The sequence below is a fragment of the Larus michahellis genome, chromosome 6 (genome assembly GCF_964199755.1).
Source record: "Larus michahellis chromosome 6, bLarMic1.1, whole genome shotgun sequence".
Lineage (NCBI taxonomy): Eukaryota > Metazoa > Chordata > Aves > Charadriiformes > Laridae > Larus > Larus michahellis.
The window spans coordinates 49,640,906-49,668,788 of NC_133901.1; the positions used below are offsets into that span (position 1 = coordinate 49,640,906).

Sequence of the window (27,883 nt, forward strand, 5' to 3'; positions counted from 1 at the left end):
GCGGCCGCGCCGGGCGCCTGACGGGGAGGTTGGGCCGCGCCGCCCGCCTTTCCCGCCCGGCGGCGCGCCGCCGCACCGCCCGCCCGGCTGGTTCTAGCGCCCGCTGGCAGCCCCCGTCCCCTGCCCGCCGCCCAGGCCGAGGGGCGCCGAGGGGCGGTGGGAGGCCGGGCGCGGCGGCGGGGCCGGCAGGGCTGGGGCGGTGGTGGGGCGCCCGTTATTCGCCGCTCAGCGCAGGCAGCGCCCCGGCCGCCCGCGCCTCCGCCGGGGGGCGGCCCCGCGCGCTGCCGGGCCTTGCCGCCATCTTGGCCGCTGCCCCGGGAGCGGGACGGGCCGAGCCGGGCCGGGGGAGGTATGTGGGGCTGGGTAGGCCGGGTGGGGGTACCCGGGCCGCTGAGGGAGGCTTCACCGGGGGGCGTTGGTTTCCGTGACCGGGGGAAGTGGCGGGGCGGGCCTGGGAGGCAGCCGCGGGATCTCACCGGCAGGCGCCGGTGTCCGGCGGCCTCGTAGGCAGCCGCCGGCAGCTCAGGGTGTCCGGAGTCGGGGGACATCCCATCCCGGGCGGCAGCGGGAAGCTGCCCCGACCATCCCAGACTTCCCACTTTACCTGCGTCCATTTCTGTTGGTCGGTGTCCATTTAAATACTAAATTATTCCCGTGTTTGAATAAAAAAAACACCCCGTTTTTCTGGGCTTTGGTGCGCCTGCAGGACAGCAGGGCGTGTGCTGGAGCCAAGGCCCGGCTGTGGGCCTGTGGGGCCCCGGCCTACCCGGCGCCCTCAGCCCCAGCCCCGCGGAGGGAGGGGGTCTATCTTGGGTCACTCTTGACACGATAAGGAGTGATGAGAAGGCGGGATTATTCGCAGGGAGGTAATTAATTTAGCTGTTACGGGAGATGGGCCCGCAGGAGGGGTGGTGCAGGAACTATATGTTCAGGGCTCTGTAGCAAACCTGCAGGCAAGCCGCGGGTGGGGGCTGCAGGGAGGGGTCGCGCCCGGCCCGCCTCAGTCTTTCTTCGGCAGCATTGCTGCAAACATGGTGGTTCTGGTCATGCTTAATTAGCCAGGGACCCTGTGAGCGTAGATTCGCATAATACGCACTGGAAATTAATCCGTTATCATCCACCACTGTGCGTTGCACATCGCTTCTGCTCTGTTCGCTTCCCAAGAGGGTAATTGAGTGGAGGTTGTCCCTTCTTTTCTTTTGTTTCAGTGTTAATCTTCGAAGTAGCAGTGCGCTTAGTGTCTTTTCAGTATGATGAATGATTTGTACCCATTAGATAGTGATCAAACTGGAGGAATAGCTTCACTGTTAAGTGTAGCTATTGTATAAACAACTAGGCAAAAAAATCATACTTGAATAACGAAAATTCATGTTCATAGAAGGCAGACTGCAGTATAGGAGAGGAAAAGCTATTTGCAAGTAAATTAAATTGCTTGTGCAAGAGATAAAATGATGGAAGCAACGTTTTACAAAAGAACTGACTATGCCAGGCATGAGAATGATTCAGCTGGCAGTTCCTGGCACGTTTGAACAGTACATAGCTTCTCACTTATTTAAAAAAAACTCAGTAGTATTTCACTGTAAATGTCTAGGATTTAATCTATGGTATGTTGGGTGCTAACTCAAAAACACAAGAAAACCTGGTTTTGAAAAAAAAATAAAAAATGGGACAAGCAGATTCTTTCCCGTCTGTGTGCACATACCTGAAAATGCACATACCTTGCAGATGGCAAATTAAACATTAAGACCGTTCCATGCCCTCTAGTGCTTAATTTTGCTGTCTTTGTCCAGAAATGAAACTTCCTGTTGTGCAAAATTGCACCAGCTAAGTCCCAGTTACTCTTCAAACAAAGCTCTCCTTACAAGCAGTTCTGCGTTAAGAATCTTAAATAGAAACCTTGCCATGAGGATTCATGAAAGAGAAATCGAAGTTCTTGAGGTAGAGAGGTCTGAACAGCAGGTGACAAGCTGTACTTCACAGCTGTATTAATGGGAAGAAACCAAATAAAACCTTTTCAGAATGTTGAGTTCCTTCCTCTTATTTCCCTTGTATTTTCACCCTACTTATTTCCTATTTAGGTTTCAAAACTTAGTTAATACATGGAAAACAAGTGATACCTTATTTATGCTTATTCAACATAGTGCCTGAGAGGCTGCTTTTTAATGGGAACTTCTTGAAAGATTCTTTTAAGATTCCTTATTCTGGAGCCTGATTTTACTCTGTAGGATGTGAGAATTAAAGAGTGCCACTGTGCTCTCTTCTCATGGAAGAGAAGAGAGGTAAAAATGGTTATAAGCCCTCTTTCTACCATCTGCATTTTGGACTAGTTGTGGCAGAGAGCACACACATTAGTAAGAGCTGTCATTTACAGCAGGGTTCCAGTGATACTTGTTGGCTCTGTTCTAGTATTTCAGTAGTGCGTGGCTCTTTGGCACTGAGCTTGTCCTTTCTTGAACCTCAAGTGCCTCTTAAAATAGAGCCTGTAAAAAAGAGCTGGTAGCACTGTTGCTCTGGCCCATCAGACTTACTGGAACAGTGAATTGGGAGAGCACGATAGACATCTTCCCAAAGAACTACTGAGACAAGGCTTTTCTATTCTATGACTGAATCCTGCTGCCTTGGCTGTTCAGAGTGCTCAGTGGTTTGGCTGGAATATGAGCCTAATTGTCAGTCTGCTCCTGAAAATCCGGTAAATGCCTGACAAGATATTCACCTTACCTGTGTCCATTTGATCCTCCCTATCTATTCAGTATTGCTTTCAGAGAGTGAATTTCTGTTAGAAATGTTCCATTTTCATGTAAAAATGTAGTTTTAGCAATGAATTTTTAATTGGTTTGGTGTGGGTTTTTTTCTAAGAAACTCTTGCCTTTTCAGCTTTTACAGTGAAGCTTTTTGTTCTTGCCGGTCCCAAAGGGAACTGCAGTTATTCCGGATCTAATATTGTTTGATTATTCAGGATCTAATATTGTTCTGTTGGCAAGAGATGGAACTATCTTGCCAGCAATTAGAAGATTTATACTCAAACTAAATTGAACAGAGGCACCATGCAAATGTATTATTGGAAAGCTCATCAGTCAGTAGATGAAATGCCACACAAATTCTTATGCAGGCTGTGGTTGTTATTGGTAAAAGCATGGAGGAAGTTGGAAATTTTGTTATGGATACCAAACCAGTGTTTAAGACAACTTCAGAGTATTCTCAGAAGACTACTTCCTTTTAAAAACAATTCCGGAAAGTTACTAACAGTGCTTTGAATGAGAGTAAAGATAAATAAATGTATACTGAGCATCTGGGAAGCAGAGCGTTTAGTCTTTAATAGGGATGATCTTGCTGATAAAATATGCATTTGAGTAAGCGTACAGATGTCATGGTGTTAAGTTAGAGTTGGTTTGATTCTGGGATTTTTGCTTGACTAACAGAGATGGACACCAGGCAGTTCTTAAGAAGGGTTGCAAAAATGTTTTTACTTTAATGGGCAGATACCTAAGCTGTGAACATTTTATAAATTAAAAGATTCATGACACTTGAGCAGTAGCAGTAAGATACACTGTGATATGATGGGAGCCTTACAAGAACTGTGAAATTACAGAACATTAATATTTTAGTAAGATCTGTGGCTTCGAGATGTATCAGTTTGAATCACAGCTTCCAATGTTGTGTCCGGGTTGGTCCAGGCAGTTATACGTATGTTCAGAGCTGCCATGTTGGCCGTCTTGAAAATGTCATTCATTTATATAACTGGACTTCATTCAGTTTATTGTTTTAAGGGCCGAAGAATGGGCTTGGGGAGGTGAGGAGCAAAGGTTGTCTTTCACGTGTTTGTGACACATCTTGAATTTATAGGAAAAAGCTAAACTGCCCACAAGCTGGTTGCAACAAAAATACTGGCTTTAAAATAGAAATAGAACTGCCTATCTTAGCTTATTTGTTTCTCCAGATTACTTTAAGCATTTGATTACTTTCCATTCACTTCTCACTAGAAGTTCATTTCCACAAATACATAACAGAGGCTCAGCCAGTCCATCCCCACTAATCCTTCCACCCTTCAGAGCAGCTACGCCAAATGCAGGGAACATGGAAGCTGTGGAATATTTTCCCAGTGACGGTCCCATTTTGAGCTGTTTCAGTAATTATTACTAGCTCTAAAGGGCATTGCAGAGGTCAGTGATGAATTCCTCGCTTCCTGGTTTTCAGAGATTTGACTGTAACTCAGCTCAGTGTTATGGAAAAGCAGCTGGTAACAGTATTTTGGCATTAATTACATTTTAGAGTACTTAATTGTAGCTAAGGACAGGCACGTGCAATCAGTCTTTTTCCCATGCTCACAGCCTCTCCCTCTTGCCAAGGAGCTTCACTTTTGTCTTGTGAGCCTGCTGTGAGTTCTGTCCAGATGTTTCTCTGCCAAAAGATTGAAAAAACAGTAGCATTGCAAAATCCAGATTTAGTCAAAAGAAAAGATACAGACTTGGAAACAGCATATAGAAGGCGCCTTAGTTAAAATATTTAGTTCTTCTGTACAGACTTCAGATTCTGGTAGGATGGAAATGACTGCAAAGAATCGTGTGGAGTTTCGTATGTGACGCAAAGGATGGGGACTCTGTGAGAAGAAGCTGCAAAACCTCTGCTGGGCTGCTTGCTGCTGCAGTGCCTGTAAGATGCCTTTCAGTCAGGCAGTAGTATGGAAGGCTGTCAGCCTACTAAAAATGAGCTAGAATGGCTTGCTCTGGACTAAAGATGCAAATAATAATCCACGTACGTCATCTCTCTGCTTCATAGGTAGGCCTAAAAGCAGAGAGATGGGAGGCGTGTCCTTTTGAAATAATCATAGAAGCACACCTTCAGTATTTTACATAGATGCTGCCATCTCAAAGCGATGTATGTGTACGCTGCTGCACAGGTACTCTCATGATTCTTAAATTTTTGTGGCTGTGCTTTTGCTACTGTTTTTTTAAACTTACAAACTTTGATTCAAGACCTTTTACCCTTGAAGTGTTGCAGCTCTTAACATGCTTTGCTGTTTGGCCACAAGTATTAACTTGACCTATTGGTGTGAGGAATCTTACTGTTACTAGATTGATTTCTTATGTTCAGCACTTTTTATTCTTTTTCTCTTTGCAAATCTGGTGTTCTTCTGAAACAGAAGAAGGTAGGGTACTGAGAAATGAATTTAGGGATGTCTCTGTGTCTGAATTGAAATCTAGCACTCAAAAAATAGAGTAGCTGGGAAATCTTCCATTTTGGGAGAACTGCAAGTAATTTTTGTTAAATAATAGCTTGCGTAAGGTATTTTTGTGGTAGCACCAGTTGTAAGATATCCGACATGAAATACATCTTTAATTGGCTGGTGCCAGTCGTTTGACAGTGTGTGGGATAAAGCAAATGACTTAGTCTCTTGTATAATAGACTGATGTCCCTGCTGCTATAAGAGCTTCTTTACTATAGTCAACACTGGCAAAGGGAAGCCTCCAAACTGAGCTGCCCATTGACTGATAGGGCAGGGCTTGTCCCCGCATGTCTGCCTGCTCTCTGTTTAAGCTGCAAGAAAAGAGCTTCGATTTTCCAGAGCACTTCAAATTACCAGCAAATTAGTTTACTGCTAAAACTTGTGAAGGAGGACAGGAGTATGTGTGGGGTTTTGAAAGAAACTCCTATGCTAAAAGCAAAATAATTATGTATCATGGGAAATCCTGTAATCCCCATCTTCCTACCCAGAAGATAGGGTAGGCAGCTAGGTGGGATTTTACTGCTCAGTTGCCACAGATACTGTAAAGCTATAACCTGCCAAGCGTGGTCCCCTGGATCAGTTTGCTGCTCCAATTCATCACAAGGCCACACAAACGCTCAGATGAACACAGCTGGTACCTGGGCAGCGTGGGGCAGATGAGTCACAGGGGCAGTGGTCCAACGCTACCCCCCTTTCTGGCTAGCCTTGCCCTTCCTCAATTCCATATCAAGTTGTGGTCTAATGTCCTAAGCGGAACTTACGGCAAAAGAAGAGGCCGTGCTAACACAACCATTGTGTGCGCCAGGAGCTTGCTGCTGGCACAGTAGAACAAAGTTGCTGTGTTTAGGTAGCGGTTATGTTGGCCTGCTGCACGGCTGTGCTTGTTAAAAGTGTATCGTGACAAATGCAATCTGATCAATAGAAGCGGTATGAACATTAACAGCAGGACAACTGCTAGGGCTTAAAAACACCCTGTCACACATATCTGATATACTTTGTCAGAGTACAGTCCAAAGCTGCCTGCTGGTTCTCCACAGTGGGCTGTAGATGAAGTCCTCTGGAAAGAGAGTCTTACCAGTGCTGCTTGTACTGAAACTCTCCTATGCAGCTTTGTGTGCATTTACTGGGAATTGGGTTTTATATTTGTTAACAGATATGCTATTGTATCCATATTAAAATGTACAGAGAACTATTCTAAGCTTTATAGCTGATCACCTTCATATGTTTGGGCTGCTGTGGTGTGGAACAATACTGACATTCAGTGGTTGATTATACTTGCTACCGTTGTGTGACTATCCAGGAGATTTTGGAGGGTTTTAATGTTCAGCGTTGGCTAAATTCAGAACATGTTTAGTTAAACTGGATTAAAGCAATTGTGTCAAGGCTTCTTGATGAAAATGCTGTTCTTACAGTATTAAAATTGTCAGTTTTTTTAACAAACTAAATTAGAGATTAATTTGGTCCGTGACAGATAGAGTAGAAACATGCAATAACACTTTGTAGCTTTGTTTCTTTTCCCACTCTTAAGCAAATTTGGCAATCACAATTTCCAAAAGAACTTCCTCTTATATATCGTATTAGCTTAGTTGGATTTTTCTGTCCACATTTTGACTATTGGTCTTTTTGTGTCTACCACCAAAGAGAGTGTGCTCTTAGCGGGAGGTGCCTAAGACCTGGCAAGGCCCCAGTTAAGATGAGCACATTGCCGTCATGCATGTGAAGGAGCAGCTGGAGTTTAGAATTTGAAAAGCTGGATCTTGGCTCCCTTCCCACATCTGCTGTAAATGTTACATGCATATAATGTTACATGTAAATAGCATGCTAAAGACCTTCTTTAGTAGTCCTTTTTCACCTTCTCTGGTGAGCTTTGGAAGACATACTTTTGTTTTGTTGAGACCTGCAGAGCCAGACCATTTTTCAGTGTTACGAGTGTGTTGGGAGGTCAGCCTAGTGCTCTGGGCAGTTTAGATTCAGACACAGCAACAAGAGCTCACTCTGGATGAAGTGCTTATTCCAGCATTTTGGAATGAGGCTTAATCATACAGTGTTTAGACTCCTTAATATCTCTGCAGGACCGGACCATTTACATCTAGATGCTTCTGTGCCATCTTCACATTTGTGTGCCAGAGTCAACATTAGCAAAGGAGAAAATTTTATCGCCATTTTTTGGCATGATCTTGGCCAAACATGCTAAGATTAATGAAAACTATGATAGGTTTTTGGGAGATGTGTTTGGCTTCTCTTGGACATACAGAGTTGATGGTGGTCTTCCTGTTTCAAGGTGCGGATGCCCAGTAACTGTTTGAGCTCTTTCCAGTCATGTTTGAATTCCTCCACAGGCTAAATAAACTTTTATTCAGGATATCTCCACTGCTGTCATCTGCCCATTTCTACCACCTCCTCTGCACCAGCTGTAGAACTCTATGGCAGTGATAGCTTGGATCAGGAAGCTGATCTAACCAGAAACTCCTTTTTCTGGGTCAATTTATGGCTGGACCAGTTTCCTGATATAGGTAATTACAGAGCCACAGACCTGCTCAAATCAATACCTGGAGGGCAAAAGGGATGAAGAGCCAGTGGCAGCTGCTTCAACTATAGAATGAATTTATGCAGGATATAAGTACAAGATTAACTTCACCACGAGGACCCAGTGCTTAAGTTACAGTTTGTTTGTTTTGTTTTCTAAGCCTGAGTTTCAACTTGGACCTTATTTTTGTTAGAGGATGGTTATGCTGCAGGTCAGCCAAAGCATTATATCTGTCTGATGTAAAGGCTGAAGGGATAAACTGAAGTCTGATAGCATTAGTCTCTTTTGTAGATGTGGAGAAAATAGTTTGTTCATTTGAATCAACAACTTAGTTCACTTATTATCTCAGTTGAGAAATAGACTGAGAACTATTTTTAAAAAAAGGCAGATAAGCTTCTTGTCCCATGAATAAAATGAAGGATTAGTGGCTGAGACATGTTATTTGTAAATCTTTAAAGATATAAGAAAAAAGCTACATTCCTTATCTGCAGTTCATACTCCCTCTTTTCATAAGTGAGTTAGTTTTTAAGTGTAAAACATTTTATGTAAACATATTTCATGCGTGTCAAGCACATTTGAGGCAATTTTATTCATTAAACCAGATTTAAACTCCTGGTTTTGTGTACTTTTAATGAATTCCAGCCCTTTATCCAAGTGCAGCTTGGCATAGATCATAAGTAAAAGACTAATCAGCCAGCAAATAAACACTTTTCTAGTTCAATAGCTGAAAGCTGACAAGCTAAAGAGCTGTATCTTTAAGATAGCGCAATTCTTAGTTATGTGTGTAAATGTCATGCAAACTCCTCTGCCATAGGAAACTTTAAGTTACCCTTACACGTTGCCAAACATGTTTAAGTGAGTGCCAACTCATGAGAGTCAGCTTTTCTTTAAGAAATAAATACCAAATAGGGATGAAAGTGGAAATCAAGGCTACTAGCTTCTTGCTTACATTGTGATATATGTTAGTGACTTAATCCACTATGAAATACTTTGTGGGGGACCATTCCTCTAAATAAAGAAAATGCAATTTAAAGAAAAGCAGCAAAGCAGATCTTTTTCTTAAATTCACAGTGCATGTTAATAAAGAATAACCATTGTAAGAAGGAGAATCTGGGAGAAGAAATAATGTCAATCCTCATATCCTTTTGTTTATTTATTTTAACTTCTTTGAATGTGTTTCCAACAGAAAATGATCCACAGCCTGTTTCTCATAAACTGTTCTGGTGATATATTCTTGGAGAAGCACTGGAAGAGCGTTGTGAGCCAGTCTGTGTGTGATTATTTCTTTGAAGCTCAGGAGAAAGCAATCGATGTTGAGAATGTGCCTCCTGTCATCTCAACGCCACATCACTACCTCATCAGCATCTATCGGGATAAAATTTTCTTCGTGTCTGTCATACAGACAGAAGTGCCACCACTCTTTGTAATTGAATTTCTACACCGAGTAGCAGATACTTTCCAGGTGTGTCACCATTAAATAATTTAAAAATTGAAATAATTCCAAGGGAATTTTTGAATAAACTTCTTTTAAGGAAAGGTACTAAATCCTTCTGTCAATGACTTTCCCCTTTGCAATTTTTATGTCAAATACTGGTTTATAGACTACAAAGGAAAAGAAGGTATATTTTGTGTATTCATTTGATTTATAGATAACCAGCGCATATGCACTAAAACCCAGGTGCCATTTTGTAAATGCTGTCTTTTTTCTGTAAGCCTTTGTACTGTTCATGTTACATAGATGAACAAGAAGGAACATGCAGTCATGAAGGTCTGTAGGGAGACCAGAGAGATGCGAAGCATCAGTCGGTTTTCAACCTATGTCACAGATACTGTAAATAAAGGAGCCTCTGTGAAGACTGGGCATTGCCAAAAGATAATCTCCTTATTTTACAAGAGTCCTCTAACTGAAAATGTGGTAATGTTCACAAGTGGGAGAACCTTTGGGATATATATACTAGTAAACCAGATTACAATAATTTCACTGTTCATGTTGTCTTTATTTCTGATTAGATGTAACCTTAACATATGATGCAATAAGATTATAGAAGTAGCTAGTCAGTTTAGGCTCTAAAATTCCTTGATGTATTGGAGGGTTTCTGTAAGCGAAAAACACAAACTTTTGCAAAGCATTTTAACAGGAATAAAAATCCTCTCCTTTGTAATCTCTGATTTGTTTAGGATTACTTCGGTGAATGTTCTGAGACTGCAATTAAGGACAATGTAGTTATTGTGTATGAACTTCTAGAAGAAATGTTAGACAACGGCTTTCCTTTGGCAACAGAATCTAACATATTGAAGGAGCTGATTAAGCCTCCCACAATTTTGCGCTCCGTTGTCAACTCCATCACAGGTATGAAAATAAATAATTTTCAGCAGTGACTGGCTGCTTAAAAACAAAGTCCCATCATGCTTTATAGCTAAAAGATAATATCATATTGGTGTGAACCTGTAAGGCGAGGCCACTGTCCTGCCACTTCTCACAAGAGTTGAGTAAAAGCAACTTCCTCCTTGTTTGCAGTTTTTGCCTAGCCCCTTTGATATCCCCAGTGTCACTGTCTGGTCCAGCCACAGCTGCCGAAGTCCCTCAGTAATAGCAGTTCCCAGCACAGACAGCACATACTGGAAACAGGTGCTCTGGGATTGGTACAGAGCTAGCCCCAAGCCTTGAATAACTCGGGGGCATTGGAGAAGGTTATGCATATTGTAAGAAATCATTATAGAAGGATATATAACAGATATCTAATAAATCTTTGCCGACTGGGAATGGGTAGCATGAAAGGAAGCAAATAGCCTGTCCTCAGCCTCCTCTCCGCCCCCACCACCAACCACCCACATCCATCAGGCTGTTGTGAATGGGTATGCCTTGCACTGACAGAGCCAAATGTCTGTCAGCTGAGCTGGTGGCATCTGCTTGTGTGGCAGGTGGGTGCAAGGGAGGTAGGCCATGAGGCGTCACGTGGTGTCTCGGAGATATGTGAGATGTTCCCCTGTACATCGTGTTAGAGAAGGGTAGTAGGCAGGCTGCAGGGCCGCACAGGTAGTGCTCAGAGGGGCTGGTCTTTGGGGTAGCATATGTAATTTAATCTTTGAGTATAAATCTCATCAGTTTTAATTTCTGTTAGGTTTTGGTTATTCTGTTTTTCTTAAATATGGTTTTCGATGGTAGTAGTTATACTTAAGAAAAATATCTATGACATCAATGGACTAGATGCACCACTGTAAGGGGAACTAAGACTCCTGAAGCCAAGGGTTGCACCATCAAATCCTCTTGCTTTATCTAAAGCCTTATTAGAATTCCCTAGGAGCCTAAAGCGCCTGCCCAGGGCTGCCTGCATCTTGTCGCTGTCGACAGCTCGGCACTGAGCAGGAGGGAAACGGGGACCTGAGAGCTCTCCCCGCCTACCTGGCCTGGCAGCCCAGCCCGCCTAGCGCTGCTGCACCCTGCAAGGCTGCTGAGGGACACAAGGGACGGATGCAGCAACCGCTCCCTTTCAGAGATGCAGTAGGAGTGAGGAAATGGTTGCAGCCCCCTCCCCCATGTGTTATAACACTGAGGTGGACATTACAGAGGGGTTTTTCTGTGCGAATTATTTTACTAGCTCAAAAGAATGAAGATTTCTGTTTTCTGCCTTCTAGGAGAGGGCCTACTCAGAAGGTTGTACAGAAATGATAACTGCTGGCCACCAGCCTCTCAGTGAAGCTGTCTCACACTGCAGGACACACTGCCACATTTGTTGTGCTCAAGGGCACAAGCAGGCATGATCTGTGGCCCTATCCTCCGACCTACTTCTAGCAGAGGGAGTTGTTTCTGCTGTACTGGGATTCCAAGTCCTAAGCCCCAGAAGTGATAAGATTTATTTATTTTTCTTCCTTTTTAAAGAGTCATCAGTTTACTTTATAACTAGGTAGCTCAGGAAGCCCTTTTCTCACACCAGTAAGGACCAGTAGCCAAGGGTGACAGCAAGGCAAGCAGGGGCAGTGACATCACTGTTAAGGACCCCAGAAGCTGAGCCAACAGGTCAGGGTCAGGATTGGGATCAGATGATAACAGGGTCATCTACAGCTCAGTGATTGCCAGGAAAGTCCATCATAATGAGACAGGTCAAGCCAGAAAGTCAAGTCTGTGGGGCGGGCTCTGGATCGATGTGGCACATGGTCAGGCATAGATGTGGCTGGCATGTTGCTGCAAGGTAGCTCAGATGGGCGCCAAGGGTGAGAGCCTCAGCCTAACAACACCTCCCAAGCAAAGAGAGTGGGAGCCCTCCCTAAGGCTTCTCCCAGGTATTTCTTCATAACAACTCATGAATAAATCAGCCTTCAAGTCAGCCAGCTAAAAGTCTTAGGAGAAGGCGGAAGCGTGCTTAAGGCCCTCACAAGGGCCTTAATTGTCTTGAATTGTAGTGTTGAAATCCTGTGCAGGATCTAGCCCCACATCTACTCCCACTCAGACCTCCTGCTGACTTGAGCCTTGTATTTTGCTGCGCAAAGTATAGTCTGAAAACCGTAAGTCTGGACACATCCTTAAAGTGCATTCACATCACCTAATGAATGAAATTTTCGCAGTCCAGCTTCTAGTCTGCAGTTCCTGGGAGCAAACCTTACTTTGATTCTTAAATTTGAACAATTCCTCTTGTAATTAATTACTGATTTTGAGTTCCTTTTCATTTTTAAGGCAGTAGTAATGTGGGTGACACACTTCCCACTGGACAGTTGTCCAACATTCCTTGGCGCAGAGCAGGGGTAAAATATACAAACAATGAAGCTTATTTTGATGTCATTGAAGAAATTGATGCGATTATAGACAAATCAGGTAAGATGCCTTGCAAACTCATTTTTGTTTGTTGAACGTGTTTATGTTTAGCTGCTGATGTTTAGAGAGAATACAGTCCAAATGCTTTTTTGTGTTTTATATACATGAATCTATATCTTAAATAGAAATGTACAATTTAAAATGGCACACCCAAATGTATTTCTTCAGTTTGTCTTAAAATAGCAATATGCTCGAGGCTGCTTCAAGAACATCCACAAGAAATACTCTGTACTTAGCTGTGTTTTATTTGTATGTTGATTATCTCTTAAGAGATATAAACGGAAAAAAAATAGTTGAAGTTTTAAATGTGATGAGAAAATTATCTTCCGTTGTTCCTGCCAACAATTTACTTAGTTCTTGTAGGCCCTCAAAGGAGGAAGACAAAAGCTTTCATTAGCTTTCGTCTCATAGCAAGACAAAACTTGGTGCAAAATAGCTGGACAGTATTGTTTTCCTTATATATAAACTGGAGCCAGATATGAAGCATAATACTACTCCTTTCTTTTCTGTAAATGAAACGTGGTATCTTCAAATACAAAAATTTTTAGTCTGAGATTTAACTTTGAGGAGGAATCTGATAACTTTTGTGTAAATATTGCCAATGCCAAGAAGTAGAACAAAATGATCCAAAAAGAAAACTGTTACGCTGTGGACAGGAGCCTGCTGTTTTCTTCATTATTGTAGCCGTCAGTTACTAAAGCTGAAGACTGCATTTTGTGGTGGTATGGGGCAGGGACCAAATCTCTGATTTCTTCATTTAATGCTGCTGTTGTGGCAGTAGTCAATGTTGTTTTGGTTCCGTACAGCAATTCAACAAATGCTTTGGCCACCATTGAACTGGATAGTCACAAATACCTATGATGTAACTCTTAGTCTTGCTGTCTTGAAACTAAAAGAAGGCGGCAGTCACAGTCAGAACACCCTGATGGCTGTGTTGCTTTCCTAGCTCAATAGGATTCTCAAGAGTAGTATGAGTGCTTAGTCTGAGGAGTTATAATCAAGACCATGTTTATATGTCTGTATGTATCTCAAGCCCAGTCAGTGTCCAGTGAGTGTTTAAATTTCCTACTGAGGATCCACTGCAGTAGTTATAGCTGCTCGTTTCTGCTCTGATCCCTCAGGGACTAGCAATGCAAGAATCTTTCTTTCCTAACCTTCGCTAGGACTAAGCAGCAGATAAAGTTGCTCCCCTACAATAGGGATGTTCTCTTGTTCCATAGGGATGTGAGACTTCTTTCATCTGAAACAGGATCCCTTCTTTTCAGGCAAAGTATTAACCCACAGTTTCTCCCTCCCCTTGACAAGATCAACAATAGTTTTTACATATCTTCTAAAATAACCTTTGCTTGTAGAGCTAATTGGTCCAGAGTCCTGCTCGTGCCTTTCTGTCCTTATAGGGCATTTAAGGAAATGAGCCTTTCCTGGGTAAAATGCTTGGTATTCTTGCTTCGGGTGTTTTGGGGTTTTTTGCTCTATGTTTATTTAACATGAAGATAGATATGTAATCCCACCATTAAACAAGCCTGTGAAAGCCAAGGTTATCTGGAGCTTTATAGCAAAAACTTACTGTATTTTGACGTGCTTCAACTTCCCCGCACCACTACGCAACTTGCTGGTTTTCTGGAGGCAGGGGACAGGGATGAAAAAAAGGAAGATTCAGAGCTTGCATGTTCTGAAAGTGTTGTTTGCTGGGAACCAGTTCAAGCACATCCAGTACAAGTTCGGTGTAACAGCTGGCACAAGTATAATTAGCCGATTTGGGACACACTGTTTGCTCTGGTTCATGTATTTTAGCAAGCTGCCCAAGCCACAGGTAACTGGAATGACCAACCTTTCCTATCTGTGCTTGGCGTGTTCTTGAGTGTTGTGCAAATGTCATCTGTGCCCTGTAGCTGCACTTCGCAACGTTTGTTAGGCCCTTGATAATAATGTTGTGTCTTTTTTTTTTTTCCCCCTGCAGGTTCCACAGTCTTTGCAGAAATTCAAGGTGTTATTGATTCGTGTATTAAGCTCTCAGGAATGCCAGATCTTTCTCTTTCTTTCATGGTAAATTTAGCATATATTTGGGAATTTTAATTGCTCTAGATTTATTTTTTTTAAATGATCAGAGTTAAACAATTTTAAGAGTGCAATCACTACTTCATGTGTTATACATACAAAAAATAACAAGTTTTGCAATTATATTATAGAAGTTGCTGCATTGCTCACTAGTTGGAATGGCTTTTGTCTGTACATAAAAATACACTCAGAGGAACTGCTTTACCAGGTCAGACCAGGAATCCATCTAGCTCAGTAACGTGTCTCAGATAATGGCTAGGAACGATACTTAGAGTCTAAGAAATAGGAATTGTGTGGAGTTCAGTAGCTAGTTCAAACTGCTGAGACTTGATGAGATTTCACTTACCACTTTGCCACTACTTACAGAACCCACGGCTGCTGGATGACGTGAGCTTCCATCCATGTATTCGGTTCAAACGCTGGGAGTCTGAGAGAGTCCTTTCGTTTATTCCTCCCGATGGGAATTTCAGATTGATCTCCTACCGTGTCAGTTCTCAGAAGTACGTTTCCATTTAGACACACTAGTTCTTCAGATATACCATCTACCACTTTCCGTCTGAGTAACTACCAGTTCCTCCTTGTTGTGGGGGGAGTCTGCATTGTTGCTGAAGTGCACGTTCTCAGGTTTTGTCTAATGTGTTGCAAACAAGAAAACAGTTTTTCAGTGAGCTGCTGGTACTCAGCAGTCATTTTTCAGTGGGATAAACCACACATGACAGTGATACTGGGCTATTCATTCCTGGTTGTCATTGTTGCTGCTAGCTGCTTTGTGGCTAAGTCTCTGTAGACATAGAGGACTCTGATCTTCACACAGAGAATAAAGCAAAAAAAGTCTAAACTGTAGGTATTTGCAAACTAAGTCTGATTTGACTGGTGGCTGTTCTGAGAATTTGCTCAGTGAGATTACTTTAAAAAAAATAAACAGACGAAGGGAAAGAGATTAGGACAAGTGATTTGGAAGAAAATCTTTTTTTCCTGTGTTTCTCTTGTAATAAAATCACTTCAGTGATGATGTTGAAGAACTGAGTATCGCTTTCCCCTTTTGAAACAAACTGGTTCTAACTTGAATACCTGCCAGAAACACAAGAACTATTTATGAGAAAGAGCCTTATTTTCTCGAGCAGAGAAGTAGCCAGGATGTGTTCAGCTACTGTCTTCTCTTTGCAGCTTGGTGGCAATTCCTGTATACGTGAAACACATGATCAGCTTTAAGGAAAATAGTTCTTCGGGAAGATTTGATGTTACAATTGGACCAAAACAGAATATGGGGAAAACAGTCGAAGGAGTTGTCATGACAGTTCACATGCCAAAGGCTGTACTTAATATGAACCTCACTGCTACACAAGGCAGCTATACGTTTGACCCAGTTACTAAAGTAAGTTTTGAGTTTTTATTTATTTAAATATCTAAGATGACATTAGAACAAGCCATACATATTGCAGAGCACTGGAGCAGCGCTCCACACTTAGCAGAAAGCTTTCCCTTCAGCGTATGTTTATGAATTGAAATCTTCTCTTTAAAACTTACTTTTTCAAACTTAGATACACATCAGTTGTGATTTCTGGTTTTATCAGTCTCCTTTCCCTTCCTTTCCCTCTCCCTTTCCTGCCTCTCTTTTCCCCTGCTTCTTCACCCCCTAATATTTTTCTTTAGTAGGTGCAGCAGTATTTTGTTAGTGGTTTCAGCTATGGTATATTTTGCAGGCTTATGTTCTTTAAAACATACTTACCTGGAGAAAGGCAGTAGACCTGAAAATAGGTAGCCAGAAAAACAGGGAGCAAGAGATGAGGAAAAAAAACCTCTTCCAGAAGATCTGCCTGAAGCCACGCAGGAAGGAAAACAAAGGGTCTGAAAAACTGTATCGTGGGAGTCCTGCTTTCTTGCTTCTGAGTTGGGGTTTGAGATCTAAAGTTCTTGAAGCTTTTTAGTACCCAGGAACCATTTCACTGAAATGCTGCTGAGCCAAACCATTCTGCTGGCTCTAACACCCTGCTCTGAGCTTTCTGCTGCCCTTGGAATATCTCAGTCAGCAACTGATTTGAATTGTAAGTGAGAGCTCTCCAAGTAACATTTTGTTTCAAGAAGAACCGACCATGATCTTTTAAAAACAAAAACACTTGAAGTCTCCTTTCCTCTCTACAGAAATAAATTATACTGTGTTTTTACCAAGAGTTGGGATAACTAGGTGGGTTGTAACTGCAGAAGTTTGTAGAAGTAGGGAGAACTGAGGTTTTTCTGCCTTTATCAACAATTTTAAATTTATGATAAGAACAAAAAAAAAAAACCCACGCCTCTTGTTAGCGACCAAAGGGTCAGCTTGGTTCCACGTACCTTCTTTAAAGTGTAAGAATCAATGGGAAACCAGTGACCCTTAGAAAAGTTACTCTAGCGTAAACATCTCCTCTTGCCAAGTGCCTTGCTCCTGCCCTCCTCATTCTCACATTTAAGTTTCTGCGACCTTTGTGCTGGTTACCTTCCGTGCTTCGTGGATCTAGCTGACCTAATTAGACAACAGGAACAATCACCATTACTAAGGGAACAAGGTGTATTAAGTGCACAGACCAAGTAAGGAATGCTGACAGGGCAAAGGAAATGCTGGGAAAGAAAAGACACCATACCTGCGGGCGCCCTAACCGTGCCATCTCCCAGCCAGTGGGGTCATTCTCAGGGCTACCAGGCTACTTTCTGTACCCAGCCCGCAAACTAAAAGCTTGACGTGAACTTGACCTCAGAGGTTGTTTCCTAGAAAGCTACTGCTACTATTCTCTTTCCTGACAAGGTGTTAACATGGGACGTTGGCAAAATTACTCCTCAAAAACTACCAAACCTGAAGGGCATTGTGAACCTGCAGTCTGGAGCCCCCAAGCCAGAGGAGAATCCAAGTTTAAACATCCAGTTTAAGATACAACAGCTTGCAATTTCAGGTAAGTGGGTTGGTGTTACGTGAAATTGATACCCACAGACTGAGTAGCAGTAGGAAATGAAGCGGAAAACTGTTAATCTTTTAATTGGAGATGCTGATCTGAAGTCAGCTTTGTCCAAAAAGCTAAAGTCTCGTTTACCCAAACCTGACAGTTACCGTTACCGGAAGATGCCCTGGCTATGAATTCCCAATTGTTTTGCTCAGGAAAGACTGTGAGAAGTTTACAGAAGAATGGATTTTTCTTTGTTGACCTGTGCATTAAATATGCAAATTTATCCTTTTAGTGAAGAGTGATGGATGATGCTTTAGCATGCTGCTTTCGCCTTGTACCACTGAAGCCCTTTCTGGTGGTCAAAAATCCCATTAATTTTAAAGAATGCCCTTCATATTCTTTCCTTCTGGAGCTGGTTAGTTTTTCATCTTCAGAACAATCTGCAAGTAAAATCAGAATGAAGTCTAGAGGGTAAGTGCGAAAGTAAATTTAAAGCAAACAAGGCCTCAGTCTGCGCACAAATTATGCAAGTTGTCCATGTGTAAAATGCTTCTGTGAGGAAGCTTTGCAGGATTAGGACCCTCACAGAGCACAGACTCCCCTCGGGATAAAAAGAGGATGAGTGAAGACAGTAGAGGAGAATCTGTGGTAGGACACGTAGTATCTTTCTAGGTGGGTACCAAGCTATGGTCCTTTTGCTTCCTAGACTGCTTTGCTGAATAAGTAATGGTTACTCCTTGTATAAGAACAGAATCCTGCAGTTTCTTTTAAAAACTTGCAATGCACTAGTTTAAATCTAGTGGATCCAATGGCTGGATGCTAAAGGTAGTAGACCTGGGAGAAAGCAGGGGATGACCTGAAACTGTTAGATAATTAATAGCTACTGCCATTCCGCAGTTAACAGCAGGGGGCTTGCTGGTCCTTGAAATTATGACTTTAGAGTGAAAAGAATTCTAGAACTTGTTTGCTTCATCTATGTCCATTCCATCATTACTGGAAATGAGTGCAGTGTACAGGAGCTGTGGAAGATGGACTCTCTCGTTCAGTCGTGCATCCCTTGGGAGGAGGATGTTGGCACGCTGAGCAGAACAGAAAAAAGTTGTTGCCCTCCCAGGGCAGCTACGAGTAAGTGACGAGAATGGTCCGTTCTGCTGTTTCAAACTGGATGAACTTGTGAAAGGAAGGAAAATTATCTTCCTCACCAATCTTAATGTGCTTCAAGAAAACAGGACTTTTAAGCAGACTGGCACGATTCCTAGCATGCTGCTTTTAACTTTATACTTGGTTTTGTCTTTCTCAGGACTGAAAGTGAATCGCCTAGACATGTACGGAGAAAAATACAAGCCTTTTAAAGGTGTTAAATATATTACAAAAGCAGGAAAATTCCAAGTCAGGACATGAGAAGATGCTCTACTTCCAAGAGGAAATTCCCCTTAAAAAAAATACTTGACTGCTTAGTGACTTATGTTGCTATTAATTAGGTGCCAATTAATTAATTAATAGACACTGATTAGTTTGGAATCAAAGCATTTGTGCACAGCAGCTCTTAAAATGAAAGCATAGCTTAGTTTTTCTTAATAAGGTACTTTTTTTCTAATACACCTTCACTCTTTTTTTACTGAGTCGTCGTGCTGGTGAATAGTTTGTTTGATAGAGGTGATCCACAAAACGTCGCAAACACTACACTGCCAGTCAGGTACCAAAGCCCAGGGGCCAAGCACAGGACGAAGGCCAGAGAGCCCATTGGAAAAGTCTTGCGGTGGCACATTTTGCTGCTGCAGCCGCCTGCAGAGAAAACGCAGCTCTTCTCACCGCCAGCTGCAAGCTGGCATTCCACAAAGCATCAACGTCATCCCTCCAGAAATCGAGAGCAGCAGCGAGAGGGGCAGGGGTCCCGCAGGGGCCTGGGACATAGCAAGTGTCACTCCTGAGAAAGAGCTTCTCATGAAGGAAAAAAAAAAAAAAAAAAAAAGTCCTTGTTGTTTACAAGAAATCGCCTTTCTTAAGAAGCATTTGCCTTAATCAGCTTTCATTTGTGCCATCTGCAGATGAGCTGATAAAAATAACGTTCTGCATTAAATCTGGGAGGTGATTGTTGCTTCAGTAATCCACTTTCTTTCCATTCAATCTCACCATCCTCTTTTTTTTTTTAAGAATACAGTTGCAGAGAGTAAGATCTATTTTTTATGTGAAGCCTTTGCTTTGATTTAGATGTTCCACTTGTTCCAAGTGGATGCCACCAGATCTGTGCCATGTGTACATTGGAGCGTAGCTTTTTAGATAGCACAATAGAAGTGTCAAGTGTATTTAACGGTTGTGTGCTTTAATGTTGTGAAATAAAGGGAACTCTACTGCAAATACAGCTTCTCTCGTGCAGTGTTTGCTATTGTAAACTATTCATGATGCTCCTAAGCAGGGGATAATAATTAAATGATGACTATTTGTAACATCTTTGCTGAACTTGATCCCTGTGCAGCTATTTAAAGTTTAGAAAGGGCATTTAGGAGCATGGCAGGTTCACTCCCTTCATTTTTTTTTATTTTTAAGTGGAGGACAATTAATGTTTAGATTATGACATTTCAAAGACACAACAGTGATGATACAAAGCTGACTACAACTTCTCCTTCCACACCAGCATAAACTCGCTATCTCTGGAAAGCGATAGGTGTGCCACAGCACCCCTCAGGCGTCGAACCAGACACGTGGTCAGTACTTGGTAGGCTGAAAAACCCACATTCAGAATGACGGAGGGGTGGGATGCTGAGAATCTTTTGTTTCCCTGACCCCTTCGGCTTACACATTGATGAATAGGTGCTACCTTTGCAGGAACTGGAGTCATTCAGTAGTCACAATTCCAAGTTTTGGTACAAAGAATGATCCAGTCTGGAAAAAAAAAAAAAAAAAAAAAAGAGGGGGAACCCATCTGAACACTGGCAGCAAGCAAAGAAATGAGCATATATTTCTCTATTGGTAACTGATAATCACTAGGGTAGACTTAGGCCACAACCATTTTGAATTTCTGAAATTACAGTAAGAATAGTGTAGCTAAACCAGCACTTTCAAGAACCAGCACCTGTAAGGAAGTCTTGCATTTGTGTAACCACAACACTGGGTAGTAAAAGCTACCAACCTTCTAGTCTACCTTTGACAACTGGAAAAACATCCATCAATTCATTGCTTATCTCAGAGTTCCGCTCCGCGTTACAGTAAATGGCATCCTTCAGTTAAGGTAATTTTAACAGAATTCTTGCCTTCAGCTGTAACCAGTAACCTCCCCAGGTTAGGTCTGGGTAGCTAGAGCTGCTCTTGGCATTAGCAGCCTGGAAATGCTGCAAGATCTGCTTTCAGAACCGACACCGTTACTGGTGGAGGACATCATGTAGTACCGGACAGGCTCGCCGTAACCCCAGCGCTGCCCTGTGGCACATTACAGAACAAGCCTTGACAACCTGCTGTAACTCCGGCACCAGCGAAGCACGCACGAAGCTGCTGCCTCTGGAAAAGCTTTGATCCGACCTTGAGAACACACCACACACCACCAGAAGTCACTGTCATCAAGAATTACACTCACCTGGTAGGAAACCACCCTGAGCACGAGGATGGGTTTTGTCAGGGAAATGGTTTTTGTTGCGTGAGGTTTACAGCTTTTTGCTGTGGGTGTGCTGGCTCCTGCCAGTTCTCCAAACACGGGAAACTCGACTGCAGGATCTGCAGAAGCCGGGACTGTGTTCGTATTCTCCCTGTTAAAAAAAACAATTGCACCAGCACCTGTATGAATAGCACAGCTTCAGGAATCAGGGGATGTTGTTATTGAGGAATTAGTCCTGCCAGCTTTTGATCTCCCCTTCCCCAGGTGTCCGCTCTGGGAGAGCTGGCAAAGGCAATTGGCCCTGGGGCTCTCATCTTCTCTCAGATACGCAAAGAACTGGGTGAACAGTATGAAATCCAAAGTTTACCTTTTATTACTAAACCCAAGATGCCTTCCAGCACTGTGGGACTGTGTTTGGTCCCTACAGCACCAATAAATGTTGGTTCCACAAAGTTGGAACATTATGTGTGCTGGTAGAAATTTTTAGCAAGAAAAAGTGTTTGTAAGAGGTTTTTACTGTGAAGAAGTGAAAGGAACAGGACAGTGGTTCCATGCTAATCGCCCTTCCATTCAATTTGTGAAGTAAAGTTCAGATAAATGAGGTGTTGGCCAGAGCAGCAGTTCTTCCCTTATTGACAGGATCAGGCAAATCTCGTTTCAAGTTTCCAGAACCTTGTTCAGTGCTACAGGAACAGACGACCATCAGGCCTCTGGAAAAACTCCTGCTTTCACCCACTGGACCACAGCTTCCAATAAGTTCCTTAATTATTCATTTTATGGGCATGAAAGACAAACAACTTGCTTTAATCTCCTGCTGATGAGGAACTTTGCACTTTTTTGTTCAGAATATGTAGAAACCACTGTTCTTTGGCTTTAGTATTTCTGGTGCTTCGGCTTTTTGCTCCTCTCGTTGTTGCAGTGTTCTCCACCGCTCCCTTGGCATTAACACTCACGAGCTGACGTTTGTACAAATGCATTTTTATTGTTTTAACAGAACCAAAGAAAGGTTGAAAACATTAGACTATACAATACATTTTGGTTTATAAACAAAGTTTTATAGTGGTAAAACATTTCTAAGTGACATTCATGGTCTTTTGCAAATTTTTGCTGCATTTCGGGTCCGAAGACCAATAGTGTTCAAAAAAGCAGCCATTGCATAAGCTGGACGAGTATTTCAGCTTCTACAAAACAGTTTAAGAGCTTATAGCAAACATTCTGGAAGAATATCAAAGGCAACCATGACTCATAACTTTCCTACAAACATTCCTCGATAAACAAAAAGTGATCTTTGGCATAAACAATTATGTATTAAAGGCATTAGTAATATTGCATTAATATCAGTCAAGCAACTAAACAGTGACGCTAAAAAAAAACCAAAATCTCACAGAGAAGCCTGAACTGGGGGGGGGGGGGAAGAAACGTGAGGAGCATCGAAAAGTAATATAGGAAGACTATTTAGAAAATACCTTAAAAATAACCCCTACCTATTCAGTGTTATTTACTATTAAATAGAAATTACTACATTACAATTATGTTAAAGATCTGGTATAAACCAACCAAATGCGAGACATTCAGGTTAAGGCTCCGGCACCCCTTCCTTCCTCTTCCAGGTAACTGCAGGAAGAGAAAACTGAGGAAAAGACCCCAAGTACCGCGTATTTCACAATACGCAGGCGCAAGGAGTGAATGAAAGGCGAGCACATGCTTTCTTTTGCTAGCATCAGTTTGAGGCAGATGGATTATAATGATATAGTTTAACTTCCCTTTTTGAATAACAGTGCAATGAAGGGGGGTGGAGGGGAGGAAGTCCAACTGTAGAATAACTGTTGCAGACAGGTAAAGGAGAGCGGACTGTCCGGTGTGTCTCTTCGAGCTGTTAAGACTGAGCAGTTCTTCCACAAGGGCACTTTGATTAAAAGGTGGTTTGATCCTGCATCAATTTCCAGCAGATGAAGAGGGCAGCGCGAGGCGAGTGCTGATCTGGGCAGGAACCTGCAAGTGTTCCTTGCAAACGCACAGAGACTCATTCTAACACACTCACTCTCCTTTCTGCCACATGCCAAAAGAGACTATGGAGCAATTAAATTAATGTGTGTGTGTACATATATATGTATCTCTATGACAGCGTGTTTAATTACAGAAGAATAAAAGCATCCCAAGTCTATTTTAGTAACAGAGTGGGGGGATTTTGTGGGGTTTCATTGTTGTGGGTTTGTTAGGTTTTTTTTAAAGATACAGTAACTTTGTTGACTTCACTATTACTAGAACTCGAAAGAAGATTTTGAGCCTCCAAACGTCAAAACCAGTAAAAATATCCTAGTGTGTTCAGCATTAGGAACCACCTCTTGCTGGTAGCCATCAGACTGCCTGAAAAGGGTTTCGTGTCCCTGCAGTGCCTGGGTTTCAAAAAGCTTATGCGTCATTGGAAACCAGGGCAGTGAGGAAAAAGGTCTCTTCTAATATCTTTATCTTTTAATTTCCATCTTGAGCGGATGGAATAACATTAGATGGAAAGAGGAGGAAAAAAAGAATAACTGCATGTGCTCATTCAGTTTTCAAAAGGAAAGAGCCAGCATGGGGCACTTGCTGGCCCTAGACACACAGCTAGCTTAAGAGAACCAGGATTTTTCATCTCAATACATTACTGAATTGAGCAAGAAAGAGTGAGTTCCGTGATTTAAGGTCTCCAGCCGTGACTCAAGCTGTCGACAGTGTGCCACTAACATACACTGCAAAGCATGTCAGTACAGCACGAGAATTCTGGAATGCCGACCTACAGGGTGACAGGAGGGTGACAAAGACAGCTCCAGTTTTTGTTAAAGTTCTGTTGCCAGGCAAAAATCAAAAGCAAAAAAATATCATTTTGGAGATGGAATTTTAATCCTTAGTTTACAACTATTCTGCTGACATGCCCCCCCCTCCTTTTAATTAAAAACCCCACACCTTCCATCATTTCTGTATGGTTTAAAAACAGCCAGCTAAAATCCTATTGAAAAGTTGAGTGTTTCTATATCAATGATTGTCCCTAAAAAAACTGCCAGGTAACCAATAGTGTCCTAGACTCTCAACACAAGCTTAAAGTGAGGTCCATGTTTTATATCATTACATGGAAACTACTGGAATATACAGTGCATAAATGAAATGTGCTTCTGCAGTACAGAATTCATGAAGAGAATCTTCAAAGAAAAAAAAAAAGGATAAGAACTGTCTACTGTTGGAAGCAGTTTTGAGGTGTTTGATATCAAATGCGTTCCGAAGACATTTGAAATGCATTCTCATGTAATTCATACCCTTAGAATGGGCCATTAGCATAAGCTAATCTTAAGCTCATGTATACAGCACCTTTTGCTGTTAATATATCTCTTCTGTTTCCAAAAAAAGGCATTTTATGTTACAGAAAACAATACTTATGTGGCAAGTGTTTACTGATACCATGGGGTCTTTCTGACCCAGCGAAGAGTGAATCCAGCGTCTGTTCTTATCTTAATGGATGCGGCTTCAGCTTCTCTCACAGTTTCCTTCACAGACTGCATGAGGTTCTGGGCATTATGAACCAACATCTCCGTTGCCTGTCAAGAAGGAAAATGTCAAATGTATTAGTAACTGCCACGTTGAGAACAGCAGCGTGGAAACCCATTATGTATGAGAACCCCCAGCACAGGCATTAAGTCATTCGATTGCGGACTTTCATTTACTATGAAAAACGAAACAACTGGCCACTGGAAACCAGCAAGTGTTACCCTGACTCATGACAAGACTTTCCCATTTCTCACTATATATTTGTGCAAAACCTGAATGAAAACGTAGTGTCGAAGAATAAAATATTCTCACTACGATCCACCAGAGGGTGCTAATACTCCTCCAATGTCAAACCTGCCGCATTTGTAGAAGCAAGCTCATTAGCTCGCTTTTTACTGTGAAGTCAAGGAGATTGAGAAGTTGTTCATATAAAAATTTGAACCAGAGAAGCTTTTTGGCTTGGGAAGGATTGATATTCCTCTATTATACCGTAGCTTTTGAGCCAGAAACCGAGGTGCAATACTAAAATTATCTTTACTAAACAGCCGAGGTAAGCTTCCAAGCATTGAGTTCCCACAACACGTCTGATATTACATGTCGTATATTCTTCCCTATAGAACCGATCAACAATTCCACGCTACCATCAATTTTTTACACCTCTTACCTGTTCCGACTCTTCATCGCTGATGTTAGTTCTGCCCAGCATGGTAGCTTTGACGGTGGAAAGAATTTTGAGTTGTGTACTGATGGTTGGGATTCGCTCACAGACCTATGGAACAGAGATAAAACACACTTCACACTGTAAACTGAACCCAAACATTATCTGTTGTCTTTTCAGATAAACTTTTTGATTTTGTTTTACTCTTAGATAGGGAATAAGCATAGACGGGATCTTATAACTGTCGAGACTTTCTGACAAGTATTGGTAAGGATACTTGAATCTTATTTTGCTTGCTTAAGGCATTTTTGGGATGGAGCCAACATTTTTCCTTTCCTCCAGACATTCCTCAAGGGTCTGCTTGTGTAGGAATGGGAGGATCTGTATTTGGCTGTGACTGAAAAACTAAGGAGTGTTATATTTCCACAACTATTCTTTGATACAAAGGAATGAGGAGATGAAACACAAAGCAATGGAGGCTTAGAACAGACCAGTGTTCACAGCACAGGATTTTTCAAAACCTCTTTAGGCACCAGCATCTTCCACTCATCTGTAAACAAATCCTGACTTTACAGAGTACGTACGACCATGGTATCTAAAAACAGACACAGAACTTGACAAAACTTTACAAGGTAAGGAAAGATGCGTGATTTACTGCCACAGCTCCTGCGCTCGCACATTAAGAGCGGAATAAATGAAGAAGTATTTGAGGCATTTACAGGTGAACTCATTACCTGCAAGAGGTTTGTTCTGATGCGCTTGTCGGTGCACTGCTTTGCCACCTCTTTGGCCAGTCGAGTGACTTCATCCGAGGCCTTAGCAATATCCTTTGCACACTGAATAAGGGCACGCTTGTTTCCACTCCCTCCTCTCACCAGGCGCGACATCTCAGCCATTAGAAGCGCCATTCGTTTAGCAGCAGCAATGATGTCGTTACCCTGAAGAGAACAACACAAGTCAGCGTTCGTGCCAGGACAGAAGCTTCACAGAAGTCATGACCAAACAGCAGTCTACGTTTTGGTAGCAACCCTTGCAAGAAAGGCTATTTGCGAACACAGAAGAGGTTTCTTCAAGGAACAGGGAAGATCTGTACTACATTATATGTTCCTGACACTTTTCTTCCTAACACTCAGGAAAAAAGTTTGCTTCAAAACTGGAAAAGAAGTGGTAAGAAAAGTGTTAGTTTGTCCATGGAATGAGAGTTACTGCTCTGCTGGCTAGGTTTTAAGATAAAGCATGTTATTAGCCTTTGAAATTCCAGATTTCCCCCTCCCAAAAAAAAAAAAAAACAACTTTTAAATTAAAGAAAGTGTGCTAAATAGCTTGTTAAACCAAATAGCACTAAGTTAAATACAGTAGTCATAACAGTTGAGCATAAAATTTTCAGTGGCATCTGAAACTGAAGTTGTTAAAGCATGAGCTCTGCTGCTATACTGCTAGGATTGGATGAATGGATAAAAGCAGAAGTGGAAGAAAATCTGTAACATACAGAACTTTTGTCACAGGTAATATGGAAATGAGATGCAACTATTACTTTTTTTTTTCTTTTTATTTTTTTAAAGTTATTCCTTGAAAATAAGTCTTCTTTTTTGACAAAATCTCTCCCTTTAAAGTAAAGCTTCCAGGAGAGAAGGACATGGTATTTCAAAAGATAATCTAGTGTTATTTCTTACATTAAAATCCAGATTTCTTGTACATCAAAATTACAGTCACAGAAATACTTGAGAAATATCTGAAACAGGTGAATTAAGTATGACCAAGGCAAAACCATTTCTTATACACTGTTCCAGAGAGAAACCTAGTGCAAGAAAAAGCAGATCTAGATGATGGACTGTTAGTAGTCTGTTAGTATATTCAGATTCAACTTTGTAGAAAGTTGTTAGACAGAAGTGAATTATTTGGTGCCATGAAGCATTCCTATTGTGTGGATGAAATATTAGCAGAGTAAGTTTAAGTATTAGCATGCTCTTTCCTCAGTGTAATTCCACAATTAATGACTGATGAAGTTCGGAGCAAAGAGTACACAGCAAAGAGAGCCCAATTTAGCAAATGTAATCTCTAGCCCTGTGCACATACTTCCATGACTCGCTATCAGCAAATTCAAGAAGATATCCCAGATATTTTACAGATACAGGTGACACAAAAAGCTCAACTATTTGTTACCATGACCTAAGAGCTAAACAATTTGCTACTATAACCAGTTAGGATGCAAACAGCATAACACAAAGCTTTTCCATGTTTTCACGTAGGAGGGATCAAGAAATTAGGACCAGTGTCATTTACGAAGCCCTCTAACAAGTTATCCAAGCATCAGAATCTGAAAAGGACAAGAACATTTTAAAAGCCCTTTTTATTAAAATAGTTTAGTATATCTAGCTATGTAAATATATACACACACATACATAAACATCCACACACACCCCTAAGCCTTGTTATGGGACACCAACCTTATTCTTTGCAGCATGCTATAAAAAGTGACCAGTCTTGCAAACATTTGTGCTTAGACAGAAGAGACAGGCTACTTGTGAGCGTCTGAACCTCACGTTAGATTTCCACTGGTTTCATGAAAACACAATCTCAATT

The 27,883-nt window shown here is 41.8% G+C and overlaps 2 protein-coding genes across 8 annotated transcripts in view; one reads left to right on the forward strand and one right to left on the reverse strand.

The window, feature by feature from the left end:
* The first annotated feature begins 2 nt into the window (after window positions 1-2).
* On the forward strand, window positions 3-19,896 carry AP3M1 (adaptor related protein complex 3 subunit mu 1). Of its 3 annotated transcripts, none has more exons than XM_074590926.1 (10): window positions 282-349; window positions 4,777-4,897; window positions 8,938-9,213; window positions 9,930-10,101; window positions 12,424-12,561; window positions 14,522-14,607; window positions 14,986-15,119; window positions 15,787-15,994; window positions 17,399-17,543; window positions 18,835-19,896. In XM_074590926.1, exons 2-10 carry the CDS (start codon window positions 4,874-4,876, stop codon window positions 18,933-18,935), a joined length of 1,284 nt encoding a protein of 427 aa, XP_074447027.1. In that variant the 5' UTR covers window positions 282-349; window positions 4,777-4,873; the 3' UTR covers window positions 18,936-19,896. The 3 variants fall into 3 exon arrangements, with proteins under 3 accessions (XP_074447029.1, XP_074447027.1, XP_074447030.1); XM_074590929.1 differs by lacking the exon at window positions 18,835-19,896 and adding an exon at window positions 17,827-18,005 and having other exon boundaries at window positions 299-349; XM_074590928.1 differs by lacking the exon at window positions 4,777-4,897 and having other exon boundaries at window positions 3-349.
* A 2,260-nt stretch (window positions 19,897-22,156) lies between these two features.
* VCL (vinculin) overlaps window positions 22,157-27,883 on the reverse strand; it is a 60,148-nt gene continuing 54,421 nt past the window's right edge. For 4 of the 5 annotated variants that reach the window (XM_074590924.1, XM_074590923.1, XM_074590921.1 and 1 more), the window contains 3 exons: window positions 26,035-26,238; window positions 25,307-25,411; window positions 22,157-24,692 (listed from right to left, as the gene is read on the reverse strand). In XM_074590924.1, the coding sequence (XP_074447025.1) occupies window positions 24,546-24,692; window positions 25,307-25,411; window positions 26,035-26,238 (456 nt within the window). In that variant the 3' untranslated portion in view covers window positions 22,157-24,545. Of the gene's footprint in view, window positions 24,693-25,306; window positions 25,412-26,034; window positions 26,239-26,858; window positions 27,618-27,883 lie in introns of those variants that run through there. The other variant, XM_074590925.1, reaches the window with a different exon arrangement.